Raw genomic sequence first — 26,029 nt, forward strand, 5'->3', positions numbered from 1 at the left:
ACATGCCTTGTCTGTGATAAGGACAGCAGTAGCTGGGGACTGTTAGCTTTTGAAACAAAAGCCCGAGTGGTCTTCTTTCTAATTTTGGATATTTTCATTAAAGACTGTCTGGATAGTACAAAGTGAATTATTCAAAAACCATTTGTAACTACCTAGATTCAATCAGGATTTCCTTGATTTGTGCAATCAAAGTAAAATACTACAATAAATTTGACGCTGCTACTTGTATAAAAACCTATGGTTTAAAACGTGGGGGTTCATCAAAATAGTCTCATTGTTAGCATATCCTAATAAAGAATTTGAACTAATAAATCCTATTAATGAAATTCTGCCTTGGTGTGTTATATCCAGTAAGGTTCTAATATAATCATTAGTTTAAGAAATGGCAAATCATTGCTGAAACAGTTTGAAATTTGTGACACCTGGGTGTGGAATTTTGACTTCCACTCAACCTACCCATGTTTCATTTCTGCTGCCACCACTAATTCAACAAGATCACAGGCCTTGTATTTACAAACAAGAGAATATATTGCTCTAACTCAAAAGACTATTATTTTTCTGTGGACAAATTCAATGCATTTATCTTTGGAGCACAATGACATTTCAATGGCACTTTAAAAACAAAGAATTACTTCAAATCATTGTTACTTGAAGTATTTAGAAGGTATTTTAGTACTTGTATCCAAGCACCATTGGGGTGGGGATAGGGCATTGCTGTTCTTTACAAATAGCCTCTAAGTAAAATCCAAAATTTTCTCAGGCTCAAACTTCTGCCTGATACAAAAGACTGGACCTCTAGTACTGGATGACAAATAGCAATGTTCTTCCCTGCCAGTTTGCCAGGGCCTACATCTGTGACCACCTGCAGGCTGTTTAGGCTATGCAATGAAAACGCACAGTTTCCATACTTGTGACCCAGTTCCTAACCTTAGGCGAGGAATCTCTTGTCTTTAGCAGAATCTGGTAGTTCAGTGGTTTCCAAAGAGAGTCATCCGCCATGGCCACTGAAAACTGTGCGATGCAAGGGATCAGGTGCTTTGTCACCCGTTCCTGGAATTTCTCTTCTCCCCCAAGCCTGTTTTCCAGCTATGAAGAATAAGACAAAGACTTTGAACAACAGGTCTCATTTTTTGTTTCTTCTGTTTGAAAAAATACACAACATTTTACTATCTTTCATGGTATTAGGAGGTTCAAAAACAAGGCATTATTCTAATACTTTCTAGGGCAAATTTATTGCCTTCTGGAACTCAAATGGAATCTCATGCCCTTTACCATTGCCCCTTTTTCTCCAGCAGAACATCTTGGAGGGTTTCTTTCCTCCAGAGGGCAGCCATGCTCTGAGGCGTTCTCAATGAGGCCCAGTTAAAACAAATTAATAAGTTAACCATGACACCTTATATCATGTCTTTCTTTTGAGCAGTTAAAAAACAAAACAAAACAAAAAACAACAACTCAAGGCCAGGCACAGTGGCTCACGCCTGTAATCCCAGCACTTTGGGAGGCTAAGGTGGGCAGATCACTTGAGGTCAGGAGCTCGAGACCAGCCTGGCTGACACGGCAAAACCTCATCCCTACTAAAAATACAAAAAATAGCCACGTGTGGAGGTAGGCACCTGTAATCTCAGCTATTTAGGAGGCTGAGGCACAAGAACTGCTTGAACCTGGGAGGTGGAGGTTGCAATGAGCGGACATTGCGCCACTGTACTCCAGCCTGGGCAACAGAGCAAGGCCCTGTCTCAAAAAAACGGAACAAAAAAACTCGAATTCCACAATGAAGTTGTATCTTTGAAAAAACAATTTTCAAATAAAAAATTTCATTTAAAAGAGCAAAAAATAAATAAACCTTACAAAGAAAAAAGCCTAGCAAGCTGTCATTTGAGCAGATATAAAACCCGCCAAGATCAGTGATGGCTTCCTCAGTAATAAAAGATGATTCCGTTTGGTTACCTGATCCACCAGAGGCATCATCAAGGCTTCTGCTCTCTCTTTACTTATAAAATGCTGGGTATCAAAAAGGAAGATTTTGTACAAACAGTTCAAAATATACTGCAACAGCAAGCAGCACTTTTCAGGGTCATTTTCAGAGTCAAAAAATGCTTCATCTGTAGATGTGGGAAGAGCAAAATGAAAAACACTGAATTTATTTAATCTCCAATGTCTACACTGAAATCACTATTATAATAACTATAATCATAAGAGTCTAAATAATCTAGAAATCCTAATCAGGATGAAGGTAGAACACAAAATGGATGGCCTCTGGAAAAATGATTCCTTCTTTTAGAGTTAAGATTCTAACACTCAGTTTGGGAAGTTAAATTCCTTCCAAAGTCAAGTGGGTCATGTATTAGCAGTAGAGAATAATCTTGATTTCTAGGTTTTAAAGTCACTCCCAGTAACTGACAGTAATGCCCATTTACTTTATTCTTTCTCTCGAGTGAGTCGACTTACAACATTTTTTCATCATGCTAAAATAACACTTCACTGTCCAACAACAATGAAGTAAAAAATTCACCCTCCTTGCTTAGAACATAAGAACCTTTAAACTCTTGTCTCTGAGCGCTAGGTTGTATCTTACTGGTATCTTGTATACGGTACACAGAGCAAAAAGTGACAACTGAACTGAAGCAACTACCCACCTGTTTTGGAGATGTTCACCTGGTTCAAGGTGTCAGCAAAAGGCTTCACTAAGTGGCCGGCAAACAGAGTAAAAAGCCCTTTCAGCTTTTCAGCAATGCAATCTGCCAAGTTGTAAAATGTCAGCAGCCTGTCCTTTGGGGCATCTTCAGTTTTAGCCCAATCAAACAGCTAAAAGGGTAAGATAGTAGTAGTAGTTTCTTCGACATATTGTCACTGAAATCTGAGCGCAAAAGAGAGGAAGAAGGAGAAAGCCTCACCTTGAAGAACAGGGGTCTGAATGTGACCTCGGAAAGTTTCACAACCATGGCTACTAGACAGTCGATGATACAATTTTCTGTTTTTCCAATTTCCTCCAGATCGTCCTGAAAACAGAAGAGTCCATTTATTAGAATACTGCTATCTAACTGTAAATTATTTTGGCAAGTACAACTGTTACGCAGCTAGATAATTCTCAGACTCTTAAATAGGTAGATACAAACTTTAGGATTTGGAGGACTGAACTCAAGCTCACCTCAGAGTGCTGTGCTCGGAAGTCCAGGGCCTCCAGGAAAAATGTGGTTAGCTGAGACTGATGGGAGGTGAGCTCTTCCTTCTTCATCACCCCAATATGCTCTTGCAAGATGCTCATAAATGGACCCATGTGATTCTACCAATAACACAGTAAAGAGATGTGCCATTTTCAAATTACTCCTAGAGTTCAGCAATGTGTATTTTAAAAAATTAAATAACCATATTCTTCTTTAAGTGAAAGTTTACACATTTCAGTACCACCTCTCCCTTCTCCAAAGTCTTAATACTCAGTATGAATCTAACCTTCCAGCTCTTCTCGATCTGCTTGTAAGTTTTTTTGATGGCGGGCAATAGGACTCGGGGTGCAAGTGTGGTAGCCAGTGTCTTTTTAAGAGATGTGAGACGGATATTGGCCTGTGAGGCAGAACCCATTTCACTAGTGATTTTCTCCAAATGAATCACCTGCAGGAATATAAAAAAAAACAGTGATCGGGGCCATTGCAGATCCTCACTGACAAACACACTTACAGAAAGGCTTCACGCTGACGTGCTAGTGTTTGGGAAATGCTTAGCACCTTTTAACTACACACGGAATCCCTTCTAACGTCAACCCTAAACGTCAGTGGGTAAAACTGGGCAGATACCTCTTGCCCAACTTGCAATCAGGGACGAAGACCAATGGCAGACGCAGAAGCACCCAGACAGATGATTTTCCTGGAGGACAGGCATGCAAGGGACCACGGCAAGAGTCAAGTTCTTCCTTGCTAAAAAACCGAGAAAGCGCCTCAGAGCACAGGCTTCTTTCTGTGAGAACGCTACTTTGAAGCCCTGGCCATGGCATATGTGAACTGGTTTAATCATTTGCCCATTGTAATGAAGGCTCCTAACCTTGTAAATGGCAAATGATCAACACAATGAAACAGCCAGGGTTCAACATTCTTGAACATTTTCGATTAGAAACACCACTGGCCCCTAGCGTGTTGACAGGAAATTGCTGACCTGCAATACAAAAATTCTGCTTTGCAAGATGCCTTAGGATTAAACCTCTCACATTAGAAACAGGGCACACTAATTTCCGCAAGTAATAAAAGGCAGCTCTACCAGCCCAACTCCAAAAATCTCACAGAAGAAAAAAAAATCCAGAATACATTCTGCACAATTAAAGAAGAAAAGCACCTCACTAAAAAGTGACCCCATATTGATTTCAAGACTAAGTGGCAAGGATGATGGGACAGAAAAAGTATACGTTTAATAAAAGCAAGCACATCTTTTCAGAAATAAGACTCCTTTCTGTTGAACACAAGCTAACACTTAAAAAACAAAATCACTGAATTCGTTATCTTTGACTTTCCCCAGTCACCCCACGTAGCATGTTGTGATCACCACGGCTCACCTGGGAGAGAATACCTTCCAGGTAGGGGCTGATGAAGTGCGGGAGAGTCTCTACGACCTTCTGCAGGGCAGCCAAGGCACTGAGCAGATAGACCTCGCTGGAGACCAGGTCACTGGTGTTCTTCATTGTTGTCAGCAACAGTGGCATCAGGCTAGAAATAGAGTAAGAGCTAAACTAGAGGAACTTCAAGCAGAAACGGAGACGAGGGAATGGAGTAGAGGGCATTAGGAAGAAAAACCAACAAACTATGCTTATTACATCACTATATACCTCATAGCCTAAAAAGCGCTGTCTACACATTTCATGTGACTAAGCACAAGAAATCTCCCGGTGCCAACAGTGAGGACACAACAGTAATTTAAAAAATAATGATGTCTTTCATTAACTGAACACTTACTATGTGTCAGGCACTATACAAAACTCCTTGCAAGCACTGCCCTACAGAAATCCTTTGAGGTGGACACCATCTCTCTTTTACAGGCGGCAAAGCTCTAACAGGTTAAGGAACCTACTGGCTGCACGGTAAGGAACTACCACAGCCAGGAGCTTCTAACTTCCATATTTGGCAGCAGAAGGCAGCTTTGGCCTTGTCCACCTGGATGGGCCCCTCTACCAAGGCCCTTCACCCATTGCTTTTTGACTGTACTAGACAAAAGGAAGACTGGGGGACAATTAACATCACAAAGCAGTGCATCTGAAGATAAATAGGAAGGCTGTGTCTTTCCACTCAAAGAGTATTTTTTTTTAAGAGACAGGGTCTCACTCTGTTGCCCAGGCTACAGTGCAGTGGTGCAATCGCAGCTCACTGCAGCCTCGAACTCCTGAGCTCAAACGATCCCCCTGCCTCGGCCTCCCAAAGTGCTGGGATCGCAGCCGTAAGCCACCACACCCTGCAAGATCAATTCTTTAACAAATCCAATTTTATGCAACTTCTACTCAGAGGAAAAAGAAAAAAGACCCCAAGGTGTTATTTTTCAATGTGTTCCAGATGGTAACAGCTCCTGTTCCAAGTCTGCAGCCGCATACCTGGGAAGCTGAGGGATGGCCAGTGCTTCCAGGGTGGAGGCCACCTCTGCTATGCATAGCAGTGCACTTCCCAAGACATTCTTCTCTTCCTTTCTCTCTGGAGCAATCAGTTTCACAGCAGTGCTCAGCACTGGGACAAAAGGATCTGGATTTTCTGCACCAAAATTCTTGCATAAAAGCTTTAAGGCATACAACGCTGTCTGTCTGTTGATGGCTTGCTCTTCCTCCCCTTCCTTTTTCTTACGCTGCACAATGGCCAAAAGGTCTGGAACCAGTTTCAGGAAGCGGTAAACCTGAAGGGGACAGCCACAATCCCCCAATCATTAAAGCTGCAAAAAATGCTTGTCCATTTTCCCACTGTCATGGCCTGAGATTGTCTAAATGGAAATCAGACTAGGGGGTCCTGAGCCACAGTCACGCTAAGCAAAATGCATGTTCTAACTAGCTTTTCACGTATACAAAGAACCTACTGATTTGGAGTAAAAGGGACTTAGAATTATGCTAAGGCTAAGGCCACATAAACTCCACAGTAAGAATTCCACTAGGCTGGAATTCCATTCAAAGCACTCTTATAGCACAAATAACTCCCATTAGAATTAACATCACACAGTAAAACATGTCACGGTATTACATTCAGATAACAATAAAATACTTCAATTTTAAACTGTAACACCGAGAAATTTAAGGGAGTCAAATGTAGCTCTTTGATAAACTGAAATAGTAAATAGGTGTGTCCTGGGTCTTCACTCACTATTGTCTTCTTCCAGGATATATTCTGCTGTAGCTTGTTATTCAAAAGGTCCAGTGCTTTCCGGCGAACAGATGGCAGGGGATTGCCCACCAGCCCTCTGATGACAGGAATGAATGTCTCTGTGGGCAGCAAGGCATTGACCTAAAGAGAAGTTTTATATTTAACATGAAAAGAAAAAAAACATTAAAAGAAAAAGATGAACTTCAATTAAGACAGACTGATGTCCACTGCGCACCACCAGGTACAAGGCATTCCCACACATTTTCTTATTAATTCTTAGAATAACCTTTCAGGTAGGCTGTACTAACCAACACTATCAAACAAAACAAAAAACGATGTTGGGGGAAATGTCAACGCCATGAAGCTAAATCATTTTGCTAGATTTGAACAGCAATCCTAATTTCAAGGCCAGTGATATACAGGTAACATACTTAATATTTTAATTTTATTGCACTTGAATAAAGTAGAACATTATATATTACATGGCTGAGTTATTAAAATATATGAGGAACATGTTCTCATAACTGGTAGGGAAAGAATTTTTCCAGAAAAATTTATTTCTAGTCATCAAGATATTTTCTAAGAAAAATCTGAGCTTCATTATATTCATAAATGGAACTGCTAAGTTTATTCTTAAAAACTTTAAATAATTTCACAATAATATAAAAAACAGCAATGAAACTAATTCTGGGGAGAAACGAAAACCCACCTTGTCTAACAGGTCATAAGCTTTACTAAGGAGTGCTCGCCAGAACTTCACGGTGAGTTTGTCTGCGTTCTTTTCCACGGACTGTGCGACAGCGTTGATATAGCCGAGAACGGTCTCCAGCAACCTGGAACACGGGGCGTCGCTCAGCAAACAGCAGCTGAAGGCACTCAAAGAACTCACTCATGTCTATCTCATACTAAATGTTTTAAGTAGAAATTAAATAATTCTGAACTAAATTATTTCCAAAACTACTTGGAAAGAAAGGAAGCGAGAGATTATTGTCACAGAGAGAGATCACCTAGAAGTAAACAGGCACTCTGTGCAAAAGTGTTGTCCTTGCTCAGACTCTGAGGTGCTGAATAAGCAACAGATGCTGAAGGCGTTTAAAGAGCTCACGCATATCTATCTCATGCTTAGTGGGCCTGACTGTGCTGTCCAAGTGGGGTGTTCAGGGAGTTACGGCCCTAGGTTAACGGCAGATGTGTGCGTGTGTGCACGTGTGCACACACACAGGCACACACACCATACACCATTTAGATTAAGGAGAAATATTAATACAAATGAACATATAACCCACATCTTCCACACTGTTAGGAGACATAAAAAGACTACAAACTTCAAATAACCTGTAATTAGAAAAACACACCAAATTCCTACACAACCACCACTGGAGCCCCCCGACTGCTGCCAGCCTGAGCGGGGAGCTAGAGGGGAGAGTGGGGACAGAGGCCGCCACTGCACAGCCGAGGAGCGGAGAAGAGGGCTCAGACAAAATCAGCCCTGGAAAAGGAAAGTCCTACACGTAGCTCTGAAAGTCAGCCCACAGGACTGGAGCTCAGCAGCTTACAATCCTGGCTATAGGGCAGGCACTTTGCCGTGGATGGGGCAGGATGGTGGCCCTGGGAATGCCAAGCATCCAGGGCGTATACAGCAAGGCCAGGAGGCACTCCCTGAGGACATGGGAGTGAAAGGAAAATTCCTGCACCCAAATATATAATGGCAGCATATGGATTATAATCCATAGAAGGAAGAATTCATGAGCTTATAGAAATCAGAGCCAGATTAAAAGATACTAAAAAGATATGGCAACTAAATACAATATGCAAACTTGAAATGGGTGATGAGGCAGAAACAAAGGTGGTGTAAAGGACACCCCTGGGATCATTAGGGAGACTGGAATATGAACTGCAGATTCGATCACTGTATTGTATCAATGTTAAATTATCTGAATTTGATCAATGTAATGTGGTTTTATAAGAACATATCTTATTCTTAGAGACATAATGTATATGACTTACTTTCAAATGGCTCAGAGAAAAAGCCCTACGTAGGGAGAATGCTGAAGCAAATGTGGCAGAAAGTATTATCAAACGGTGAACCTGGCTGTAAAGACATGTAAGTTTTCTGTACTATGTTTCCAGTTTTTCTGTAAGTTTGAGTCCTTTCCAAATAAAAAGTAAAAAAAGAAAAGTAAACACACCTCTCTTCAAGGCCTTTTAAAACCTCAGGACCACCACTCTCAACCACCTAATTTTTAAAGAAGATGTCATTAGAACAGTATGAAAGTCAATAATAAAAGTCATTTCAAGTCAGTTCAGTGAAACACAGGCCATTCACTCAAACCTTCCACAGCACTGTTTTCTGACATTATTACAATTTAATCAGGTTCATATCATCCTCATTATAATAATTTGTTTTAATTACATTCTACTAGTAGTTATCTGAAAACTACTACAAAGGTTCAGAAAAATACAGCAATCAACACTCAATTACCCACCACCTAATTCTATGACATGCTGATCTGCTGAGCTCATATATCATTTGTTAAGAAGTTAAACATTACAGATTCAGCTGGAATCTCCCAAGTACTGCTCCTTGGTCCTATTCTTCCACTACCCCAAGCCCCACAAAGACAACCATCATTCCGAATCTGCTACCTTTTCAAACAGTACATATCATGGAACAACATGTTTCCCTAGAAACATGTATTTGAGATCTATGCATGGGGACAACGTTCTAGTTCTTTCATTTTAACTGCATATGATGTTCCTCTCTAAATACAACTTATCTATCCATTTGCCTCTGTTGCTAGATGTTTAGTTTATGTCAATTTTTCCCCATTTACTAATAATGCTACAGAAGAACATCTTTATTTCCTTTGAACATCTCGGCAAGTTTTTATAGCATATATGCCTAAGAAAGGGAATGACTAGATTACAGGAATTACTAGAACCTTCAACCTCATGGGATCCTGCCAACTGCTTTCTAAAGTGGTTGGAACAACTCACATTGTCTGCCACTATGTACCCACTCCCTGCTCTTAACAACTTTTTTAAAAACAGTTTTGCCAATTTGATGGGTATCACACGTAATCACATTTCCTGTTTACTGGAGAGGCTAAATGACATGTATATTTTAATTGGCCATTCTTTGTCAGTTGTTCTAATGGAAACTGATGCTTTTTGATTTATAAAGAGCAATAATCTTCTCTTAGGCTGTGGCTTTCTTTTCACCTTGTTTATGGTGCCTTTCTATTCAATTAAATTTTAAAGAAATTCTTTTCTATCCTCTGGTCGCAACAATGTTCTCCTTGATTTACTTCTATACATTTGAACTGTTGTTTTATCCAGTGAAGCTTTACTCTGCCTAAAGTTGTCTTTTGTATAAGGTGTGACATCAGACTTTTCCCCAAATGGAAAACAAATCCTGGCAGGGCCAGTACCTGGACTGTTCTCTTCCCCCCTTGCTTTGTAAAAGTATCTGCTGCACTTCTTACCTCCACCTGGGGGTGCTTCTGGGCTTACTGTTCAGTGGCATGATCTGTCTGATTACTCCTGCACCACTGTCCTTGGCCCCTTACAGTTTGGTATCAATCAGTATGATTTCTTAAAATGATATAACTGAAAAAGTACATTGAGTTTCTAGACTAATCTGGGCAGATCTGGCATCTTTAAAGAGCGAGGCTTCTGATGCGTAAACACAGGGTCTCTCTATTTCTTCCACGTTTTCATCTGTGTCCCTTAATATCTTGGACATTCCCCCATAATATTTGTGCACATATTTTTGTCAGGCTTATTCCTGGTACTTTCTAAGTCTACTTCTTTTTTAAGTTTATGTTTTTATTATACAGGAAATCTTTTTTTGACTGTTTTCTAATTTGAGGAATAACAACATTATATAATAGTGTGTGAGACTAATTAGTTCAGCCAGCTTGCTTGATACAGATCACAACCTACACTGATCTCTCTCAAGCAAGCTTACTGAACTCATTATTAGTTCTAATTGCTGATTCTCTTCTTTCTGGATTCTTACACTTCCTTTCTTTTCCCAAATAGAAACAATGACAGAGGGCATTCTTTCCCTAACTTTAGCGGGCACACCATTAGTATTTCATCATTAGGTATGATATAAATCACAAGCTTCTGATTGTCACCTTTATTAGGCCAAGTAATTCCCACCTATCCTGTACTGCTGACAGGATTTTTTTTTCTTAAAGTGTGAATGAGTATTGAATCTGCTGCATTATTTCTCTGTAAAAAGCACAACGATCATATGGTTTCCCCTCTTCATCTGTTAATGCATTATAGTACTTAATGTACTTTATAGTACTCTAATGTCAAACCATTTTGTATTCCTGGTCATGATATTCCTTTCTTTCCTTCCTTGTCTCTCTTCGTTCAAACAAGTTTAATACACAAACTGAAACGTACACGAATCATGCATGCAGAACTCACTATATCCAGGTAAGAAAGGCTGGGCATGGTGGTTCATGCCTGTAATCCCAGTATTTTGGGAGCTCGAGGTGGGAGGATCGCTTGAGGCCAGCAGTTTGACATCAGCCTGGGCAATACAGCGAGACCCCATCTCTAAAAATTAAAGTTTTAAAATTAGCCAGACGTAGGTGGCACACGCCTGTAGTCCCACTACTTGGGAAGCTGAGGCAAGAGGACTGTTTGAGCCCAAGAGTTCCAGGTTGCAGTGAGCCATGATCACTCCATTGTACTTTAGCCTGGTACACAGAGTGAGACCTGTCTCAAAAAACAAAATAAAATGTAGGCAATTTGCTCTCCCAGTAGACACTTGGGTTGTTACCATTTTGGGCTACCATGAAGAATGTTACTAATATTATAAACATTCTTGTAGACTTGTTTGGTGTACAAGTTCATACACTTCTGGTGGGTACACAACACTTAAGAATTAAACCACAGAGTCACAGAGTTTACATTATGTTCAATCTCAGTGGATCACGACAGTTTCCCATGGTGAAATGTACTTTCTTCCCCTATTATCTTAAAGGCATGCCTCACATTTTCATGAGCCACTTACCAAGCTACTTTCACTAGTTTAAAACATAGTTCCCTTGGAAACAGCAAAATCACTACTATAAACGGTTGAAGAACACATTACCTTTTTCAGAAAATTATCGGAAGACAGGAGCTGCGACATGAAGGACACTGACAAAAACTTAAAATGCCGCAGCTGCTTGCCAGTGTGCGTCTCCACGTTAAAAATCAGCAGCATTTCTTCTTGTGATTCACTCTTATTAGACACTGCTTTGGGAATGGTTTCTGAAACAGCAACAAAATAAGTGACCTCACTCATTTTCACCTGAATCCTCGGTACAGATACATTAATAGATATGACCTTTGAAGTACAGGATGGTTAAAGGGATAACATTTTCACAGAGAAATTTGTCATTCTATTACATCCAGTTTCTCCTCTTCTAAATTAGTGAAAAATGTGAGTCTATTTATTTGCCAAGAAAGTACTCAACAGCCCTGAGAAGTGGGTGTTTAAGGCAAAAAACAAAAGACAACAGGGAAACAGGACAATCAACAGGAGTCTCTGAACTTCCGACTGCAGATGTAGATGTTTTTATTCAATGCATCTAATGTAAACAGGGTTGGCAGTGCAGCGTCTGGTGTGGCGTCCGTGGTGGTCCCCTTAAAAACCACTATCCTAGAGAATGACTTACTGTGAAGACACTTCCTTACCCACATCACCACATACAGCTCTCCAGGAACCCCTCTAGTCTGTCCCTGTCAAACCTGAGCTGACTGCAGGATGGGACAAGTTACTGCCTGGCCAAAAAGGGATGACAGGGCTAATGGCTGGCCATGCAGAAAATTTCTCTGCGAAGCTCTTAGTACCTTCTTTCTAACGTGCCTTGCTGTTCTGCTTTGAAGGGTAGAGAACTAAGAACTTTCAACACATCAACCCTTTCTTAATGAAAAAAAAAAAAAAAAAATTTTTTTTTTTTAGAGATAGGGTCTACTATATTGCTCAGGCTGGTCTTGAACTCCTGGACTCAAGTGATCCTCCCATCTCACTCTTCTGAGTAGCTGAGACCACAGGCTGACACCATCACACCTGGTTTCATCAACCTTTCTAAGCTAGCCTCAGTGGTGCTGCGATTAGTGAGACTATCTTCAAGGCTCTGCTGCATGGTACAATTTCAGTATTTCACTACCACTCCTGTGGTACCTATTTTTTTTCTTTTCATGTAAATATCTCCAGATATTTTAAAGAGAAGCTGAGAGATGGCTAACGAAGTCCTGATCATTTATAGGCATTTGAACCTAACTCATCCTGGATATTGGTAACATTCCATAGCTAAGACGTCAGCACAGGGCACAGAGGTATAAAAGACAATGTGTGAGGAATGGCAAGTGGAATTCCTACTGACTATTTTCCATAAGGATTCAAGAAAGTACACCATCAAATTAAAATAACTAACTTACTTTAAAAATCCTTCTGAAGATGTACTAAGAATAACCTGACTTCTCTTCTGCTTCTCTTTAGCTTACAGATTGAACAGTCAGTGACACCCGAGCTACGCTTACCTTCTTTTTCCTCTGGCAGCTTTAGCAAGTACTGGAGGATTTTCATCAAGCTTTGTATCTGATGCTGGACACTAAATTCACAACAGACTGAAAACCAAAATTCAGTGTCTGCTTCTAAAATAGCATCCTGTGCAGAAAGAAAAATGTAACAAATCTGTACTTATGGAATTGCAAAGGCATAATTTCAGGACAACATGCATTATGATTTCTAGCAGAACAGAGTACACTACTTTATTTAGAGTAGGTCGAAATCTACTCCCAGATCCCATATCTAAGAAGTCATTTGAAAACGTTCCTTGACTTACCCAAACAGGGCTTTTCTAAACAATCACCCGTGTCTGTGTCTTACTGACTGCAGGGACATGGGCGCTCTTCCATTTCCCCCCACACTGCCTTCAAAATCACTTTCAAGAGACACTGTTTCATTACTCTTTAGCCGTACTCTGCTGGGCTTAAAACAGAACCACCGCATGGCACCAGATCTGTTTCTCAGAAAAGTTAATTTGCCCTCAGAAGATATTTTGCTACAACTGAGGATATTCAGAGTGCTATGGGCTCTGAATGCAATTTTTTAAAATGCCAAAAACCTTTCTGAAAAAGGTTCTGAGCAAAAAGGTTCTAAATAACACACATTAAGCATCATCAGTCCCATGTTTAAACTGGACAGTATCATAAAATCTTTGTGAGCAAATCACCATTTTCCTTATCTTCCCACCCTAGGTTCTGACCTTTTCTCCATAGGCAGCTGCCAGCACTGTTTTTGTGACATACTGTTCAAAAAGCAAGATGAGGAGAACCCAGAGGAATTTTTCTGCACCCAGGGTATCAACAAGTTGAACAAGGATGGGCAGGCGCCGGTGCTCTGGGACATGTGGTAACGCGTCCACAAATACATTAATGATTTTTACCACAATCTCTTCAACGTTTCTTGTAACTTCTATAGAATCTCCACTATCAGACTGCAAAACAGCAAGCAGAGACAACGAGTAGGTGCAAGTAATCCTCCACAAAACAAGCTTTAGGTGGATAAGATAAGGCTTTGATGTACCCCAAGAAGTTACTGGAAGAATGAATGAATGAATGAATTTATATATATATATAAATAAACAGGGTCTTTCTCTGCGGCCCAGGCTGAAGTGCGGTGGTGTGATCATATCTTACTGCAGCCTGGATCTCCTGAGTTCAAACTGATCCTCCTGCCTCAGGCTCCCAAAAAGCTGTAACATCCTAGCATCTCCCACTACTTTTTAAAAATTTTGTAGAGATGGGCTTTTGCTATGTTGACCAGGCTGGTCTCAAACTCCTGGCCTCAAATAATCCCACCTCAGCCTCCCAAAGTGCTGGTGTTACAGATGCATGCCACCACACTCAGCCAGAAGAGTTTTAATAATCAAAGGCCTAACAATAAATATTCAGTAAGTACCTATCATGTCCAGGTCACTATTTAGCCCCGAGGGGAATACAAAGTGTACAATGTGAGCCCTGTCCAAAGAAGATTTATTTTCTGTATGAAACAGGATATATGGCTGGGTGTGGTGGCTCACGCCTGTAATCCTAGCACTTTGGGAGGCCGAGGTGGGCAGATCACCTGAGGTCAGGAGTTCAAGACCAGCCTGGCCAACATGGTGAAACCCTGTCTCTACTAAAAATACAAAATTAGATGGGTGTGGTAGTAAATGCCTGTAGTTCCAGCTACTCAGGAGGATGAGGCAGGAAAATCGCTTGAAAGGAGGAAGCTGAGGTTGTAGTGAGCCGAGATCGTGCCATTGCACTCTAGCCTGGGAAACAAGAGCAAAACTCCGTCTCGAAAAACAAACAAAAAGAAACAGGATACATATGTGAAAAGATAACAGGAGGCAGCAACGGCAGATGCCGACTATGTGACACTGACAGCAAGTCTGCTTAGGCTGCCTGGGAAGGCTGCACAAATCACGCAGGATTTGGGCTATGCCTCAAGAAGAATGAAGATAAGCAGAGCACAGAAAAAGCCAACAACTTCCTGCTATTTTCACAATAAAGTCTGAACCATTTTACTCTGGGGTATTGGTGATCAAAATATAGTTGTTGAATAAATGACAGAAGGAATGAAAAAAACACTGGAATGAATAGATAAACCCATGTCTACCTGTCTCAACCTCTGCTCTCCATCAAACGATCTACATTACATTCTTCAAACACACTGTGCACATTCCTAGATCATGCCTTTTCTCATACTATTGGCTCTCCCGTCACTGAACAAATCCTATCCTTCTTTCACACCAGTTCAAATTCTAGTTCTTATGAAATTTTGTGGTCATCCTGGCCCATATGGACTTTCCCATTCCGACCTTTTCAGCATTTACTTATTCAATTGGCACTGATCATATGAATGCACACCGTTATTTTTCTGTTTATGTATCTATCCTATGCTTGCCCACTTGGTGGACACTGAGAACACCAATCTAATACTAAGGTTAAGAGAAGGTGCTGAATATGGTCATCCCTGGGATGGCCAACAGCATAAGAAAAGACATTAATTAACATGTGAGGGTAAATAGAAAACTCAAGTAGATGACCAAGCTCTTTCACTCTTGAGGCTACTTTTATCTTTTGAATTATTCATTCCTTACTGGGAGAGAGAACATCTCGCCTCTCTCTCTGAGTTTAGCTTTTAGAGAATGCTTGGTAAACATTTGATAAACTTCATGTTAGCAAACTTGTCACTTTAGCTCTAAAAGTTCCCATCTTCGTTAACATATAAGAAGGTATTATCAAACTGATGCAATGTCCTAAAATAGACAGTGGACGTAAATTCACCCCATCAGAATGATGTTAAGACACTTATAGTCACACACTCACAGTACAGCAGAACCAACTATAACATGTTTGTTTATATTATTGGAAAAGACTTTGCCAAGACTGCTTCTTAACTTCAACATCCTAAAACTGAAGGGCAATGTACTTGAGTATTTCAGAAAGGCCTTTATATAGTACAATTGCTGAGAATATAAAAAAAAAAAAAAACCTAAAAAAAAAAAGGCTTTTAATGCTATTTATATGCAAAACTTTTAAATTGAAAAAAGAAACCCCAAGATGGCAAAAAGACAGCTTACCTGAATAAGTGCGGGAATAACCATTTTCACTGTCTTATTAATAACTTGAAAACTGTAAGTATCATCTAGGCGCATGACATTGGCTCCCATAAATGTAAAAATAGACATGATATTGTGTAGAACTTTATCCTGAAAGAAAATGTAACTATCAACATTTTCTATATTTATTAATTTATATATCATATATATATATGATATATATATATGTCCTAAGCCTTCTGAGTTGCTAGGACTACAGGTGCACACCACCATGCCCAGCTAATTTTTGTTCTTTTTCTTTTTTTGTAAGGATGGGGTTCTCACTATGTTACTCAGGCTGGTCTTGAACTCCTGGCCACAGTGATATTTCTGCCTCAGGCTAACATTCTCTATTTCAAACACATCAAACATCAATGATTGATTACAACTCACGAATAAAAAGAGAAATAACCTGATTAAAAAATACGCAAAGGATTTAAAAAGGCATTTCTCCAAAAAAAAATTCATACGAACAGCATATAAGCATAAATTCATATGAAAAGCATATAAGCATAAATACTACTTCACACGCACTAGGATGGTGGTAAAAAAGACAATAACAAGTCCTGGCAAGAATGTGAAGAAACTGGGATCTTTACAGCCTGCTGGTGGGAGAAAAATGGTGTGGAACTATGGAAAATAGTCTTACAAGTTACGCCAAAGTTAAACATAAAGTTCCGCATGACCCAGCAATTCCATTCCTAGGTATACATACCCAGGAGAAATGAAAACATGGCCACACAAACCTTGTCTAGAATATTCATAGCAACATAATTTATAATAGCCCCAAAGTAGAAACAACCCAAATGTCCATCAACTGATGAACAGATAAACAAAATGTGGCATACACATACAACAATATGATTCAGTCATAAAAGGAATACTGATTCAAGCTTCAACATGAATGAACCTCAAAAACAGTACGCTAAGTAAAAGAAGTCAGACACAGAGGGCCACATATTTTATGACTTAATTTATATGACATGCCCAACATAGGCAGATTGATAGAGACGGAAAATGGATTAGTGGTGGCCGGGAGAAGGGTGGTGGCGGTAGGGAGCAGGGGGAGGAAGAGTGACTGTTAATGGGTGTGGAGTTTCTTTTCTGGGGTGATGAAAATGCTCTTTAAGTAGATTGTGGTGGTGGTTACACAAACTTTGTGAATATACTAAAATCACTTAATTGTATACTTTAAATGGGTGAATTTTATGGCATCTGAACTACATTTCAATAAAAACAGAAAAATATTAATGATTCTTAACTGTTTCTGGTTTATCAACCCCTTTGAGAAGCACAGATTCTCTTACAAGAAAAAAAAATCCCATATACATAAAACCTTGCATATAATTTCAGAAGATTAAGACCCCCTAAAGCTCATGGAGAACCCCAGGTTAAGAACCTCTGACCTGAATCCCCAATACGAAAATAGTTTCAATCTCTTTACAAATTTTTAAATGATGTTTTTCATAAAAGGGACATGATTTCTTTAAATGACATAGTTTATGATCAAATTAATTTTCTCAAGTCGCTAGTTAAAGGTTATTTTGAGGATTACTTGAGGATAAATAAGTTATTAACTTTACCCAAATAACACTAATACCCACTGTTTTATTAGACAGTTAGTGTGCCAGGTACTATGCTAAGTACTAATCACAAATTATCCAACTGAATTCCCCCAACAATCCAATGAAGAAGGTTATTATTCCCACTTGATAAAAAGGGAAACCAAAGCTTAGCAAGATCAACTGGCTCATACTGTCCCAGCTATGAAGAGTCAGGGCTGAGAGTCTCACCAGTGCTGGAAGATTCCAAAGCCTAATTAATTTAAATCAGCAGGTGCCGATGCATTTCTGTGGAAGAAAAATATCTGAAATATCTGCTAAAATCTTAAATCATTTACACTTACCGGAAATATTCCAGCCACAGTGCCCAAAAGTAAAAGGGCATGGTGATGGGTCTGAGGCATCTCTGAAAGGCGGATGCATTGAACGATCAACTCCACATTGAACTTCTCCTCATCTAAAATATCTACAGTGTTGAGAAAGACAAAAACCCTAAGTGGCAGGTACCTTCACACTCAAAGTAGACAATTTTTCTAACATTTCCTTCCAAAAAGTACATACCTTTGGGTATTTTGCCACCATCTGGAGAGAGTTTTTGGCAGATGTTGAGCAGACAACTAAGAATTAATTGTTTGGTGTACTCTGTATTTCCCTGCTCTTGTGGTAAGGGTTCTAAACACCTTCAGGACACCCAAAAGAGAAATGATGGGAAACATGAAAGTTGTAAATTCACTGTTGCCTTAATGACCACTGTCCAGAACTCATATTCAATAACCAAAGTACTATCATTAAACATGAAATCTATAAGTAAGATGTAAGATTTCGAACTCTAATTTCCTCTCATATAGACAGGTGCTATGTCAAATTCCCTTTCTTCTCTACTGCACTTTTCATTAATCTATTTGGAATCTTACAGGACACCTCCTGAATCACTTTGCCTTTCACATGAAAGCACATTCCACAATTCATACTCTATAGCTGTCTAACAATTTACACCAAAGAAATGTATCTATATATATACATATAAATATACATCTATACGTAGAAATATATATAGATTGCAAACACTATATATACACTCACACACAAATTCAACACTGTATCTTGAAATACAATTAAGGATGCCCCAGGCTGAAAAGTTCAGAAGGAAAATAGGCTGTAAAGTGAGTGGTCATTTACCACATGATACAGGGCACTAAGGTCAGTTTGGGGCACTGGCAATGGATACCTAAAACCCATCTTTCAATTTCACCTATAGTTCTTGCTTTATTTTACAGACTACCTAAACAAAAGAGTATATTGAAAAGAGAAGGTTAGATAAGGTGGGCAAGAATTAAGAGTCCTGTTCTTCTCACAGATCAATCACCTTGAGAGCAGGTTAAAAAGAGTTGGCACCAATATCTGAGGACTTTTGAGCTTCTTTTTGTGCTGCAGTAATTCCAGGATGAGAGTTACTCTTTGCCAGTAGGAACCTCCAACTTCCTGAACAAATTCTAGATCTTGTGATTTTCTGGAAAACAGAGAAGACAAAAAGTTGGAAAAGCAAACACTATCATGTGCTAAGTAAAAACCATTGTGCCTGATTATGGCAAACTGACGGGTGTCAAAAAGTCCCAATGGCTTCCTAACATTCAAAGCCAGGGGAACAACAGCATGTACTCAACACATCTGTAGCTCTTACTTCTGCTGCATTTTTTGCCTTCTTTTTTGCTGAACTGTGCCCAAGGATTTAGCTTTATCTGGTGGCTCCAGTTCTATTCTGACTTGTTCAGCGTTAACGGAAATCTGAAATATTGAAGGAAGAACAGTTGATAATATAATCCATTGGGATAAAATTAGAGCAATAAATGTTAGATTAAGACATACAATGAAAGCATTTACATCCATTTTTATGTCTTTATACCGCTTTATAGCCCAGGTCAATCACCAAACGCAAACATCACTGACAATTTCTTATGCTTCCTTTAAAAAACTTTCCACATACCAATGGCTATATATTCTATTAAAAAACATAAATAGAAACATACTATGCACATTGCTCTGTACCCTGGTATGTTTCACTTAGTGTACCTTGGATACCCGCTCTCATCAGTATATACTTAATTTATCATACGGTATATATTGTCACAACGCATAAGAGAGTGCTTCATATAATCAAGTGTATTTCAGTAATCGAAATAATTTTTGTTGTCAAAGTACAGCTGGCCTGACATTTAAGGCCAATCTTATCTCTGGCTGATATGGCATGACTAGCAAGTATCTCATATACTCTCTAGCCCACTGTCAAATAGAAGAGGGAGGAATTTGGATTAGCACTTTCCTTCTAATAACCCTTTAAATGCTTTAAGATGTTCTCATTTGGACTAGATCTTAGCTCATCAATCAGCACTTAATTAGTACTATACTTAAAGCCTGCTAAAAATGTGCTTCTTGTGATTCTAATTTTTTCCCACATTTCTTTAAAAATATTAAGACCAAAATCAGACAATAACCCCTAGGAAGGATTTATTCAATTAAGAGGGAAGAATGACTTACTGGATATGCAGCTACAACCCCCCAGCATTTGATGCTACTGCCTTGTTACAGAACTCTTGAAAAACCAGAATGAGAAGAAAGCAAAGTAGAGAAGGGTAGAAACAAAAAGCACTAGCCAACATAAATTCAACTTCAGATTTTCATTTTAACTGAGATCTCCTACTACCATGCACTTGCTTTCTATATGGTTTGTCTTAGGAGTCTCAAGTTACAGCCCTGCACTTGCTTGATTATGATATGGTATCACTTCTTCAGTCCAGTCAATTTCATGTTCATCCCTAAGAGTGGAAAACTAGTGGCCGGGCGCGGTGGCTCACGCCTATAATCCCAGCACTTTGGGAGGCCGAGACGGGTGGATCACGAGGTCAAGAGATCGAGACCATCCTGGTCAACATGGTGAAACCCCGTCTCTACGAAAAATACAAAAATAGCTGGGCATGGTGGCGCATGCCTGTAGTCCCAGCTACTCGGGAGGCTGAGGCAGGAGAATTGCTTGAACCCAGGAGACGGAGGTCGCGGTGAGCCGAGATAGCGCCATTGCACTCCAGCCTGGGTAACAAGAGCGATACTCCGTCTCAAAAAAAAAAAAAAAAAAAGAAAGAGTTCAATATAGAATCATCCATACCAATTGGTTCCAAGTGTCAGATCAGGTATGTATATTCTTATCAGTCAGGAAGGAATAAGACATATACACACACCCACAAAAACAGATTCATACCCCCAGAGATTCTTTAGATATGGGATGGGATCCAGATAACTCTTTTTAAAAGGTTCTAACAAATCTTTGGATTCTCATTCAAAGAAAACAACTATAAAAAATACTTTTGAGATAACCATGGAAATATGATTATGCACTAAGTATTAGATAATATCGAGGAATGATTTGATTATTAATTTTTTTTACTACTAATGGCATTGTAGTTGTATCCACTTTGCAAAAGATGCACACTGAGGTACAGAGGGATGAAAGTGCACGACATTTTGAGACTTATTTTAAAACACTTCAGCAAAGACAAAGAAGGAAAAAGATTAAGTAAATATGTTAAAATTCTGAGAATTGCTGAATCTAGATACTAGAACTTCATATTATTCTATATTCAAAAAAACAGAATAACCAGGTGGCTAGTCAGATAATAGCTAGGTTTCAATATACATATGAACCCAACAAGCAGAATTTCAATTCCACTATATGTTATTAAATAACTGTTTAAATTAAGTAGAATGAAGTTACCTAGTTCAACACTGAGCCACTCACTCATTCCCATTCCCTGCATAAAGGAATAGGTAGATTCCACCTAGTACCAGTAAGAGCACACACATACAAATTCCTACACACTCCATCTGGTTCAAACTATCAATAAATATTTCATAAAATAAAATAATGGTAAAGACTTAAAATTTTTATTTTATGCTTCTCTATGATTTACTTTTCCATGACTCTTGTTAATGGTAACATCTGACCTCTTAGAAGCACTATAAAATGCAGGACTCTTAACCATGGTGTCCCTTGGAAGAGACTAAACATTAATAAAAAAACTTACAAGAAGTTTGCAGCTTACCCCTTTAAAAACACTGCTGACAGTCTGAGCACAATGTGAGTTTTTACAGTTCACCAATAAATCAAACAACATTCTTAAAAGTTTCTGCTGAACTTTTTCATCTGATATGGCTGCGAAAAATGGTTTTGTAATCTAGAGGGGGTAGAAAAAAGGTAAATGAGTTCAGTGACTAAGTTTAAACTCCAGAAATAAATTTTTTTATCACCCTCTCTGGAAATATAAAATTGCTTCCCATTTAAATATGTCAGTGAAAATGCCAATTCTTTTTAATGACCCATGTACAACATTCACTTTTGCAAAATGGGTCAAATATATCACATTCCTTTAAAACATGTCAAGTTCACCTATAACTATCTTCTCCAAATAAAATACTACATTTTTCTTTCACTCTGTTCCTGTTGCCTTTACCTTCAAATGCTTGAACTTGCCATGCCTTAGTTTCTCAAAGAAATCACTGACCTTTTCAAGGGCTGTAATCTGAATGGTTGGCATTCCTGCGTAAAGTTCGTTTGTTGTATGCACAGCTTTTATAAATATATCTAGACTCTTCGGATCCTTATTTAAAAGGGAAGATGAAAATTCATTATACTTTCCCAGAGTGAGATGCAAAACAATGGCCTCATCTTTCAGGACAGCTGTGGGCTCCTTCTGAATCTTTTCTAGCAGTTGTTCAGCCATAGGTAATAGCTGAGAAAGCACCATCTAAAGATTGAAAGACTTATTAGTAAATAGTTACCTACACTGATATGTTTTTGCTCACTCTACAGAGACACCCAAAGATATCCTGTTGGATGATGGAAGTGTAGCCTGGAGGAAAAAAACCCAATAACGGTAACTTCTTAGATATGGAGACAGCTATTAATTCACACCAAGGCACTCAGGTCCTTTCTGATAGTTCATGTGTAATGCTCAAAAGCGCTAAACCCTTAAAAGACGAGTAGAAAGATAATCCGTGAGCATCCTTCAAGACTTGAGAACAGAAGTCACAAACTAAAACTTTAGCATATAAAAACAAAGCTTAACATTCCCTAAAACACTGTATGCATCCCTCAGTGTTTCCAACTCGGTATAATAAATATTAATTCAAATTATGTATGTGAATCTTTAACTACTAAACCAGGGGCCAGTAAATTATGGCTTGCAAGCCAAATTCAACAGACCACCTGTTTTTGCAAATTTTATGTGCTGAAACACAGCCATGCATATTTGTTTATATGCTGTCTGTGGCTGCTTTCCCGATAAATCAGCAGAGATGAGTAGCTGTAAGAGACTGTGTGGTCCAGAACGCATAAAATCTTTACTATCTGGTCCTTTACACAATTTGTCAGTTCCTAATTTAAACTATGCCAGGGACAACTAAGAGTTGAACGCAACCTGTTTGTTCCTACCAAAAAAATGTAATCAAACGGTCTTCAGTCCACTTTACTCATTTTAGTTTCCTAAGTCTATAGTCAGTCTAAGGCTGATGAAGTGCACAGGCGTTTTTGGAACACTGCGGTGAAGAAACCTTTTCTCTGCTGGTCAGCACGTGCCAACACATAAACAAGTGTTTCACAACTGCTTTCTTTTCTAACACAAGCTTCCTTGAGAACATAATGAAAGCTCTAAATATATCTAATAAACAGGCAAATGATTTTGGAATTTTCACAGACTCAAGTCCAAATACATTCCTTTGTATAAAATTTTCACTTGAAAAACAGATATACAGCAGTGCAGCCCCATGAGACAGACACCAGACTGTTAAGTTCATTTCGAATAAACAATGATTAGACAGGGACAACACATTTAATTTTAAAATAAAAAGAAACTCATCAGTACTTGTTTTTGTATCTTGTATCTTTTTTTCTCTACCTCAACTCATCCCCCCCTCAAATTAATATTACAGTTATCTCTCCTGAGTGCACGCATGTAACTCTTGCAATTGTCTTCCTCATCCACAAGCAGTTACAATTCTTTAGTAACATCACAGGAACGTACAATCCACTTAAATGGCACATACCTCACTGTTGACTCCCTGAAGTACTTTCATCAAATCTTTTGCTATATAAGATGGGCAACTATATACACAACTAAGTAAGTTTTTCAAAGTTTCAGACAACTTCTGATGAGATTTCAGTTTCTTTTCTCTCTGTAGTTCCTCAAACAAAGTAGCCAAATCCTAAGATACCAAAAAGAAAACTGGATTAAAAAAGGGTTAAGAAACTATAAAGGCTAAATATATTAATTATGGAAGACTCTTACCCAAATGATGTGACATTGTTTATAATTTTCCATTTCCCCTTAAAACCTTAATAAGAAAAGTTATTTATAATACATAGTTGGCTTACTATGAAAAGCTATACACTAGTCCTTTATCCAATGATAAGAAAGAAATTGAAATATGACATTGCTATCTTTTAAAAAGTAGGGGGAGACAGATGTACAGATATTGACATATCAGTTCCTAAATTCAAGGACTTAGTTCCTCAAAATCCCCACACAGTAAAACGTCGAGAATGGAGAAAATTGCTCATGTGTACGCACAGGCATGAACACACTCAATCTTTGCTAACGAGCTTACCTGAATAACATACGTAGCATCTGAAGTGATCTCCTCTGCTTTAGAAATCAAATAATCTATGATCAGATGAAGCGGGGACGCCACTCCACTGAGGGCCTGGAGACACTGAACGGCAGCCCTACGAACTTCTTTTATGGGGCTTCCCAGGTTAATGAGTAAAGATGTCACCACTAAAACCAAAAGGGAAAAAGATTTTAAAAACAATTTTAAAAACTAAGACAGTACAAAATTTACATAGTTCCAAAGGCACTTGATAAAAAGTTTCACTTCAAATTCAAACTCCCTCTCCAGAGACTGTTCACTGTTTAAGTATTTAATATTCCAGAGAAATGACAGGCATATGTTATCTGGCACAATCTTGTGAAAATACAGAAAGAAGAGCATAGTATAAACCCTGTTCTACACCAACTACTATCACATCTGAACGGGATGTTGCGTAGGGGCGTGGTCTCAGCTCACTGCAACCTCCGCCTCCTGGATTCAAGCAATTCTCCTGCCTCAGCCTCTCAAGTAGCTGGGATTATAGGTGTGCGCCACCACACCTGGCTAATTTTTGTATTGTTAGTAGAGATGGTGTTTTACCACGCTGGCCAGGCTGGTCTTGAACTCCTGATCTCAAATGATCCACTTACCCTGGCCTCCCAAGGTGCTGGGATTACAGACACATCTCAACTCTTGGGAGTGTTTTCCATAAGTACACCTATATCCTAATTAAATCATTCTTTTTAATTGTAAAGTATAATGTATTTTCCATATTTTTAAAACCAGTACCTTACTGGTAAAGTTCAGGTTGTTTCTATTCCTTTGTCATCATTACAATGCTGCAACAAACACCCCTGTACATACAGCTTTGTACGAGTGTGTACAGGGAATTATCCATTTGTGCATCATACTTTGCGAATATTTGGTCTCTGGTGTGTGTGATTTCACTTTTTGACCAAGAATTGTTATGGTTAAATTTTTCTTCTAGTTTTTTTCTGTTGCTTAGAAAGGCCCTCCCCACTCTAAGTGAATTTAGAAAGTCTCTCTCTCTATATTTAGAAAGAGATCATATGTACTTCACGCTTTCTTCTAATGCCAGAGCTAAGTTGATGTTAAATCTTTAGTTCACATGAAATTTTTATATAAAGAATGAGGTTGGAGTCAAACTTTCTAATGTTTCCAAATGGATAGCCAGATGTCCGATTTAACAATCCACATAACCATATTACAGATCTTTGATTTCAGCTTTATTATATTGATACATTCCATAAACACTTGAAACTTGTCTATTTCTGCCAGCTAGTACTTCTAGAACCATTGTCAATGATAGTGGTGATTGTAACAGGAATGCCTTTGTTTTCCCAATTATGAAGTGAAAATGCTAGCTTTTGATTTGAGGAATTTTTGGATCACGTTACTCCTATTTTGCTGTCAATTAGGAATAACCACTGATTTTTGGCTAATTATCTTTTCAGATCTTTAGACATTTTATGGGTTTTGACCTTCAACACTGATATAGTCAATTATATTAACATACTTCCTTTTACTGAACCAATTTTATATTCTGGGCGTGAACTCTAGCTGGGTAAATGATTATTTTTATAAATACGCTGTTAGATCCTATTTGCAAATATTTAGGATTTTTACATAATATTCTTCAAAGCAACATGGATTACAGTTTTTTGTCTGGAGGCCTTCTCAATTTTCGGTGTTATGCCAGATTTAGACAAAGAATCTGGAAGCTTCCCTTCTCTATGCCCTGCCCAGTTCAACAACATTGAAAAAATCTGCTTCAAAGATCTAGTAAGAATGCATCTGTGAGACCAACTGCACTAGGGTTTTTAAAAAGATG

General features: G+C 38.8%; 1 protein-coding gene across 2 annotated transcripts in view; it reads right to left on the reverse strand.

The window, feature by feature from the left end:
- Positions 1–26,029, reverse strand: part of HEATR1 (HEAT repeat containing 1) — a 62,939-nt gene that overhangs the window by 1,931 nt on the left and 34,979 nt on the right. For both annotated transcript variants that reach the window (XM_012459901.2, XM_012459900.3), the window contains exons 21-43: positions 24,196–24,365; positions 23,635–23,793; positions 22,095–22,337; positions 21,636–21,767; positions 19,223–19,326; positions 18,908–19,051; positions 18,103–18,221; positions 17,886–18,007; positions 15,962–16,090; positions 13,598–13,828; positions 12,870–12,996; positions 11,434–11,594; positions 8,507–8,553; positions 7,027–7,150; positions 6,318–6,458; positions 5,567–5,859; positions 4,541–4,691; positions 3,451–3,609; positions 3,149–3,283; positions 2,895–2,999; positions 2,637–2,805; positions 1,948–2,102; positions 928–1,086 (exon numbers count right to left, since the gene is read on the reverse strand). In XM_012459901.2, coding sequence (XP_012315324.2) covers positions 928–1,086; positions 1,948–2,102; positions 2,637–2,805; positions 2,895–2,999; positions 3,149–3,283; positions 3,451–3,609; positions 4,541–4,691; positions 5,567–5,859; positions 6,318–6,458; positions 7,027–7,150; positions 8,507–8,553; positions 11,434–11,594; positions 12,870–12,996; positions 13,598–13,828; positions 15,962–16,090; positions 17,886–18,007; positions 18,103–18,221; positions 18,908–19,051; positions 19,223–19,326; positions 21,636–21,767; positions 22,095–22,337; positions 23,635–23,793; positions 24,196–24,365 — 3,479 coding nt within the window. The remainder of the gene's footprint in view (positions 1–927; positions 1,087–1,947; positions 2,103–2,636; positions 2,806–2,894; positions 3,000–3,148; positions 3,284–3,450; positions 3,610–4,540; positions 4,692–5,566; positions 5,860–6,317; positions 6,459–7,026; positions 7,151–8,506; positions 8,554–11,433; positions 11,595–12,869; positions 12,997–13,597; positions 13,829–15,961; positions 16,091–17,885; positions 18,008–18,102; positions 18,222–18,907; positions 19,052–19,222; positions 19,327–21,635; positions 21,768–22,094; positions 22,338–23,634; positions 23,794–24,195; positions 24,366–26,029) is intronic.

This window comes from Aotus nancymaae, unplaced genomic scaffold (assembly GCF_030222135.1).
Source record: "Aotus nancymaae isolate 86718 unplaced genomic scaffold, 86718_ANA_hifiasm-v0.15.2.pri h1tg000032l_0, whole genome shotgun sequence".
Taxonomy (NCBI): Eukaryota; Metazoa; Chordata; class Mammalia; order Primates; family Aotidae; genus Aotus; species Aotus nancymaae.